This window comes from Guillardia theta (genome assembly GCF_000315625.1).
Source record: "Guillardia theta CCMP2712 unplaced genomic scaffold GUITHscaffold_10, whole genome shotgun sequence".
Classification (NCBI taxonomy): Eukaryota; class Cryptophyceae; order Pyrenomonadales; family Geminigeraceae; genus Guillardia; species Guillardia theta.
In genome coordinates this window covers 978939-986671 of record NW_005434664.1, presented here as the reverse complement: position 1 = coordinate 986671, position 7733 = coordinate 978939, and the positions used below count along the sequence as shown (strand labels likewise).

The following is a 7733-nucleotide window of genomic DNA, read 5'->3' as shown; positions in this document are numbered from 1 at the left end:
CCTACTCCCACTCCTCTCCTCTCCGGCTCTCCCTTCCCTTCCTCTTCCTGTCCTCCCTCTCCTATCCTCTTCTCTGACTCACCTCGTCTCCTCCTCGTTCCCCCTCGTTCCCCTTCGCCTCCTCCCCTCCCTCCATTCGTCTTATCCCCCTTTTCGCTATCCTTTTCTTTGTCTCACTCTGCTGCTGCAGAAACTTCAGCCGAGCCTGACGCAGGAGGCCGCGGGGACTCTGAGCTCCTTCCAGGAGGTGAGGAGGAGGAGGAGGAGGAGGAGGAGGAGGAGGAGGAGGAGGAGGAGGAGGAGGAGGAGGAGGAGGAGGAGGAGGAGATGTCTTCTTACCTGCTGGCAGCTCGTGGTAAAGATACTCAACAGCGACGGGGGTGACGAAGCTGCCATGGCAGAGGTGAGAGGAGGAGGAGGAAACAGGGAGGAGGAAACAGGGGGGAGGAGGAAACAGGGAGGAAGGCGCGGAGAATAGTTTGGGGAGGAGGTCTTGGCAATGAGGACCGGAGCTGAGACCGTGAAGAAGGGTCCGAGAGGAAGAGGAGGCGGGTAGAGGATCGTGACTTGACTCTCAACGCAGGCTGCTGCTCTCAGCGAGACTGTGCGAAGTTTGGCGAGCACTAAGGAGGGTCTGAGCAAGGCATGCGTGTCTTCAGAAAAATGAACCCAGTGGTCAAGGCCGAGCACATTCTTGGAGGAGGTGGAGGTAGAGGAGGAGCTCGGAGGAGCCTTCAATGGCACCGGTGTGTAGGACATCGCCGAGGCTGACCCGCCGGTCACGTCATGGTACTCGGCCACGCACGGCGACGCCCCGGTCGGACGCCTGGCGGCCCGGCGCCGCGGGCCACATGATCCGATGACTGACAGTGGTCATCGGATGCCACTCCGAGGCTCCGAGCCGTGATCAGCGAGCCACTGCGGCCCGCAGCCCACAAGCCGCAGCTCACGGAGGCTCTGAGCCTGCCGCCACTGCTGCCGGGTCAGGCCGCGGCCCGCGGTGACCGGCGGCCGGCCCGACGGGGGCCGCTGGAGTCGATTCACTCAGCCGCCGGCCCGGCCGGGTAGACCCACCCCCTCTGAAGCTTGAGATTAAGCACTACCCCTTGTTTGGCCTTCCAAAAGACCCGTACATAATACCCCACCATCTCTGTTTCCCTAATTGCCAACAGGGAGACCCTCGGTCAAACCACCCACCCCCCCCCCAGACACCCCACGCCACTCTTTTCCTATTGTACCACCGTACCCTTCGACCACCTAAATTCTCCTACCTCGAAGTACCCCACCCTCACCTTGTTTTCTCCTCTCCCTCCTCATGCCACCCCTTCTCGTACACGAGGAGATGGACACACCCCCTTGGATTACTACCCTACCCCCTTATAATAACCACACATCCTGCCCTCTGATAGATAACCCCCCCCCTCATTCTTCACTCACCCCCTTTTATTATACCCCTACCCTAAATCAAGAGAATTTTCTCCAAGTATTTTAGGATGCGCCATATAGTCTCTCTATTTTATAATACTCTTGATAATATGTTTTCATTATCTCCTTTTCATTTTAGCTTGTGCTGACCCCTCACCTACTAGTACCCCACATCAATCGTCAAATGACATATCTGAGTACCTTAGGATGAAACAGTACCCCCACCCTACTCGCCTCTAGACCCCTTGAAACTAGTTGCAGGGTTTGGGACCCTACCCGGACCCTCACCACCCCTACCCTGCCGTACCGTTGCATGCTCTTCTCCTCGAGCACAAACATGGCGCAGGCAAAGACCAGCAGGCAGTGGGGGGGAGAGGGAGGGGAAGGGAGGAGGAGGGAGGGGAGGGGGGGGGATGAGAGATAGAATGCAGACAGACGCATGGCATGAGGGAAAGGCGAATAGAAACAGAGGAGGGGAAGGGACTTGATTATTGTGAACAAGCAATGCAAATGAAGAATGTAGTAAATAATGCTTCATTACTTCATAGTTCAGTTCAAGGAGTGGAATCGGTGTGGGAACAGACGAAGAGGCGATCTGGGTTGGAGAGGGTTGCTGTGAAGGACAGTGAAGTAATGGACTCTGCACAAACAGTACCCCCGTGTCCTCAAGATGTTACATGCATCTACACCCTTTGAGTTGGCATGAAGGTTCAAAGGTGGACGAGCGAAAGTAGAGAAGGTTATCGATGTGTTGAGGAGATTGCTTGAAGAATAGAATACGATCCTCGGATGATCATCACGCTAGTGAGGTCAGGGCAGAAAACTCCCTCAATGTGGTGAGAAGGAAAATTTGAATTTTGTTAGCTAGAAATCAATGTACTCATTGAGTGCTTTATCCCTGTTGGGCCTTTCCATCGGTTTTGAACAGTTTAATCTCATTATGAGATGTTCATAAACGTTGCTAGGTAATGATTAGGGTTGGAATATCTACTCAATGGACATGCTGTTGAAAACTCGAGTTGTTTGGAGTGCAGACATTTTTGATGTGCCGCGTTTTTGCATTCACCAAGTCTGTTTGCTGACCAATGCCTCGCAGCCGTGTCTTCGTATGCATACGATCGACTAGCTGCCATTGCGAGCTTGAATCGAGTTCACGAAGAATGGCTGCCCCAAGATTGGATTGCAAAAAGCGAGCTGGCATCCTCCCGCCATGTCGCACTAGCACGAAGGTCCCTCGCACCAAGAGCATGGAGGATGTGCATGGCGTGAAAGGTATGCATTGGAAACAACCAGCAGGAGGGTGGATTGGAGTGCAGCAAGGAGATTATCCAGCTCTTTCTGAATGTTGGTCAATGTCTTCAGCCATGATGTGCGATGGTATGGGCGAAGAAGGCAACTGGGGGCCTTGCTCTCCTTGCATGCCTGTGACTGCGGAGCTGCCACCGTCTGTCTTGCTCCGGAGATACTCTCCGACAACGTTTCAAGCTGATCTGGGGGGCGATAGAGAGAGTGTAGACGATTCTTGTGCTGAGGAGCGGAGCGGTGAAGACGGCATTCCCTGCGAGCCTGCAGCGGTGACGAGCGACCTGCAAGAGAACTTGAATGAGGGGGAAGATGAAGAGTCGAATGTCACTGCGTCCAAAGTGTGGGGTTTACAGGAGCGAGAGCCTCTTGCTCCTGATGACGACGAGCAAACTGACGTTACCATGGGGGCGACTGAAGATGTGCTCGACTTCGTTTTGTGAAGGAAGATAGGTGAAGGAAAGAGCTCGAATGTCGTTAAGACTGGTCAATCTGTTCGATTTCGTGTTCTATAGGCATTTTTTTTGTTTTAATAATCTCAAATGTGAGGATGACCTCTCGCATTCCGCTGAGTTCTGTCCAGCATGTTTTCACAGTCTGTGCTTGTCATTTCGAGCAGAGTTGAATGAGACTTGAAGGGGATGTCAGCAGGATTTTGAAGCACGTCTGCTGCAATGACACGTTGCATTATGCGGCTTTGGGGAGCAAAGAGGAGAGCGAAAGGTGGCGATAGAGAGATGAATTTGCTCGATGGCTTCCCTGGTGAAGATGGCTGTATCATCGGCTCCTTATGGAACTTTTTCAGCTCCTGCCGTCTTCTCTTCTTCAGTCAAGGGAGAGCCATCAAGCTTCTTCAGCCAAGGAACCTGCTCGTTGTACTGTAAGATACGATTCTTCCTCTCCCCTGCCTTCCTCTCTACTCCTGACCCTCCTCCACTACACCAACACTTACTTGACCTCCATCCCCACCTCTCCATCTCCCCCCTCCCCTCCCTCAACCTTTTCCTCCTCCTCCTCCTCCTCCTCCTCCTCCTCCTCCTCCTCCCTCTCGGCATACCCGCCCAGCGATCTGCTCTCTAAAGTCTTCTGGTCCTCCAGGCTTGGACAGTTCATCCCAGATAGGATTTCCAACCAACAGAAGCTCCTTCAATTACGCTTGAGACTCCCACAAGCAAATCAAAGCTGGAGAAACCTCAAGCAACTTGCATTCCTTGAGGACATCAAGCTCAGGAAGCTTGGCTACAAGGTTGTTTGCAACGTACAAGACCCTGAAGCGCAGGTCAAGAGTAAACAGCCTGGCACTGGTGAGTTTCAGTCTACCGAAGCTTTGAGAGCTTCTCGACTCCTCGCAACGACGTGAGCAGGTTGTACGAGATCCACAACTCTTGCAGAGTCTCCGAGACGTCCTCCACCCCATCGAGCTTCTTGATCTGGTTCCTACCGAGAGAAAGAACCTCTAGTGACTCTGTGAATCCATCAATCCCTCCCAACGACTTTGGGCAATCAGCTTGTAGTCCTACCGCATCCCTTGATGCCCGTTATCTTCTCGATGCAGTTGGAAGACAGGGCAAGATGCTTGCATGCCTTCAAGGTCGATCTGACCACAACGAGTCAACCGAGCAGGAAGAAGTTGTCAGTGACAACAGGGTGTTGTCCATCTTGACGATGGGAGGCATCTGCCCGAAGAGGAGGACTTTCTCCTGCTCTGCCGCCACACAAGGTTCTTCGGGGGTGCCGCTCTTTGTTTCCTGTGGCGTTTGCAGCTCGTCAACAGCGATGATATGAGAAGTGCGTTGAGATCGATCTTACAAAGTTCTTGATTGCGTCCTTGATCGAAGTCTGCACAAATTGTCGTGAGCATTCAACGAAAACAAAGGTCTGCGAGTCCAACTCTGCCTAGTAACATTCTAGGTGACGGCAATCTACTTCCATGTTGAACCGGGCATAAGGAAATGGCTTAGCAAGCAATTCATGGAAATCATGATTGTGGTGGAAGAGAAAGGAAAGAAAAACGTTCACATGACGCACAGGAAGAGAGGGCGCAGAGGTGCAAAACCTTTTCAAGTGTCTTCTCCTCAGCATCAGCATCACTGAGTCAGAACCTCACGTTCTCTTACTCTTACTCTTACTCTTACTCTTACTCTTACTCTTCCTCTTCCTCTTCCTCTTCCTCTTCCTCTTTGATCGAGCCTCACCATTTTCCGATATAACGTCCCCGCTCAATGCACTCTAGTCAGTGTGTTCACGGTTTCCGTTGCCACTCGGATTTTGACCTGCTATAACCGTCGCAGGGGCCGTTGCCACAGTGACCGGCGTATCCTACTCCCGGCGGACTCGGGACGGATCATGGCCCGGCCCGCCCGTCAGACCGTGGGGCCGTGTTGATGACCCGGCGTACCATGAGTCGGACTACTGAGTCGGACTCACCTCAGGCTATGTCAAGCTCAGTTGATGTGGCTCGACTCGGGATGATGCACAGATGCTGGACTCCCCGGAAAGCCCGGCCTGTATTCTTGGGGACCGTCCGACCGTGCCCGGGCAGCAACACTGCGCCTGTCACAGTGTGATGACTCGATCAAGGACTCCACGTGACGTAGATGGATCGTATGCCAGCCGTGCCAGTCAGATAGCGCCGAGTTAACAAAAACTCTCCTGTAAACCAAGCCTTTGAAGACGACTTACGTGTTCAAGCCTGTCGGCATGTAGTGCAGAGACGAAGAGTCGGAGGCCGCTTCCTAGCCGCCGTCTTGCTAAGGTCAGACGTACGGTAGGAGGGCCGCCGGACTCAGCAGGAAGCCCGCGATAGCCGGGGCACCGTGGCGCCGCACTGCACTGCTGACTCGGAGGAGCCAGGCTAGGATTCATGGCCCGGGCCGGGACTCCCGGGAGACAGCCCGCCGGGCCCCCGCCGTGACTCTGAGGCGACTCTCAGGCATAAGCGGGCCGGGCCGAGTCAGCGGCTTACCTGGCGGGGTGGCCCACCCCGGGCCGGCCCTGGTCCGATCACGGGCGACGGTCATGGACCGTGGCACGGTGGCAGTCACGAATCGGACTCAGTGTACGGTACGGTCACTGGGAGACCGTGGAGTCCCGGAAGACTCTGCCGCAGTGCCATTGTGACTGCAAGCCGCTCGGAGCCCGGGCCGGGGTCTGTCGGACTCGGGTCGAGGAACCATATCACGGATAAGAAGGTGCAGAGTACCGTCGGCCCGGTAGTTTGTTCTTAGGACCACTGCCAGAACAGGGCCCCGAAGGGCACCGCTATTCGAGTCAGAAAGCCTTTGAAGGGAGTTAGGTGCGGAGAGGGCCGCGTGAATTGCAGGTGGGAGGAAGCATGGGAGAACGAATCAGGTGTTGATCGCTTGAAGTAAACGAGCTTCAACATCTGTATCTCGTCAGGGGGGGGGGGCAGGGTGCGCGGCAGACTTACGGACCGTACGCACGGACCTCCAACGGCCGGCGAGGGCCGCCCGCCGTCCGGGCCGCCGCCCCGCGGTGACCGTACAGCGGCACGCACTGCGGCACTGCGGCAGGAGCCCGCGGGCCGGTGGCAGTCACCGTCCGTGGCAGCCTGCCTGAGATCCGCCCAGGCCCGCCTTAGCCTAGTACTACTGAGCCGCTCAGAGTGACTCACTGTTCTTAGCGGCGGCTCTGGCGATCCGATGGGGGGCGAAACAGTCAGTGAGAGGGCACAGACGGACTCATCCGGCCGCTGAGCAGAGCTCGGAGTGACCGGACCGTACTTCAGTCGGCCTTTGGGAACGTTCAAGGGTTGGGAGTCCAGGCTCACAGAGAATCATTGACTAGTCATGATGTACTAGAACCGTGAACAGTCAGCTTGTGGAGCGATCAGCCACTACGCCAGATGGTCTCAGATCTAACCCGACATTCGATCATCATGGGCTTGAATTAGATGGCCCATCATTGCAGCAACTGCAAGAGTCCGTCAGTTTTACGGTTGACTCAGATCTGAGCGTCGCATGCTCGTGCCATCATGCGCCTTGGCCGGGCATGACGCTCTCTCCGAACTCCTGGCTGTCCGATGCCTCAGTGGGCCTCCTCGACCAGCAAGGCTTGACTCTATTGTCCCTGTCCGAGGACCATCAGTCCACCTTCGATGATGAGTGCCTTTCCGAAGACGGCGGCGATCGAAGCCCAAGCAAGTGTGTCTCTGACGTCAGAAGTGCCTGGTGCAGCAGCAGCAGCAGCAGCGGGCAGACGGTCCCAACATCGCGCGATGTCTGCGTAGGTGGCGGGGAGAGAGCTTGCGAGGTTCTGTAGGATGCACTGCCCGTATGATAGCTCGCTCGGCCCCAGCGTCGCGCGGGAGGAGCCCGCGGAGGGGGGTGAGGGAGGGCGTCCCGTGCGCAGGGAGGGTCCGGCGTGAGAGTCGGGCACGAGAGACCGTCAGGGCCGAAGCTGCCGCAGACCTCCTCCTCCCCTCCCTCCACTGCTCTCTCCACTCTAGGCCACCCCGACGACGGTCCTCCACCTCGCAGCTTCCCTCGTGCTCGAGCGGGTCAGGCTGAGAGGAAGAGCTGGAATGACCTGCGGGGAGCAGAGGCAGGCTTGGAGGACAGTGCTGGTCGAGGGGAAGGGGATCGCAGGGCTCGCAGAGGGGGGCACTGGGTCTGGTAGGGAGAACCATCGATGCTTGAAGCTTGTTTGAGCAGAATGTCGTTCTCTCTCATGTTGTGTTCCTCCTTGTCTTCTCGTCACAAGCTTCTCCTGGTCTTCTCCTCGACTTCGTTTTCCTTGTCGCTGCTCCTTCTTATGCCTCTTCCTCCTCCTCCTGCACCTCCTCCTCCTTTGTCCCCGGCTAGTAGGTCCTCCACCATCTGCACGTCGACGCGAATGTTGTTGATTTCTTCGCTCCTTTTTGCACAAATTCCTGACAAACTCTTCCCCAACATCAGATCTTGACTGATTTAATGCGACCCAGCTCCTATACATCCTTCAGTTCCAGTTCTGCCCACGCATCCACCACCACCACCTCCTCCTCCTCC

The 7733-nt window shown here is 55.8% G+C and overlaps 3 protein-coding genes across 3 annotated transcripts in view; 2 read left to right on the top strand and 1 right to left on the bottom strand.

Annotated features, from left to right (window-relative positions):
• Positions 1 to 667, top strand: part of GUITHDRAFT_102581 (hypothetical protein) — a gene marked incomplete at both ends in the record, with an annotated part of 7208 nt that extends 6541 nt beyond the window's left edge. The window contains 3 exons of the mRNA XM_005838892.1: positions 191 to 247; positions 350 to 403; positions 584 to 667. Of these exons, the coding sequence (XP_005838949.1) occupies positions 191 to 247; positions 350 to 403; positions 584 to 667 (195 nt within the window). The remainder of the gene's footprint in view (positions 1 to 190; positions 248 to 349; positions 404 to 583) is intronic.
• Positions 668 to 2777: 2110 nt separating this feature from the next.
• GUITHDRAFT_102580 (hypothetical protein) lies at positions 2778 to 3170 on the top strand (the record flags this gene model as incomplete). The annotated part of the gene is made up of 1 exon (XM_005838891.1): positions 2778 to 3170. One exon carries the CDS (start codon positions 2778 to 2780, stop codon positions 3168 to 3170), a length of 393 nt encoding a protein of 130 aa, XP_005838948.1.
• Positions 3171 to 3515: 345 nt separating this feature from the next.
• On the bottom strand, positions 3516 to 4925 carry GUITHDRAFT_102579 (hypothetical protein; the record flags this gene model as incomplete). Its single annotated transcript, XM_005838890.1, has 8 exons — positions 3516 to 3593; positions 3785 to 3871; positions 3920 to 3995; positions 4048 to 4192; positions 4248 to 4324; positions 4372 to 4475; positions 4537 to 4566; positions 4923 to 4925. 8 exons carry the CDS (start codon positions 4923 to 4925, stop codon positions 3516 to 3518), a joined length of 600 nt encoding a protein of 199 aa, XP_005838947.1.
• Positions 4926 to 7733: the final 2808 nt, after the last annotated feature.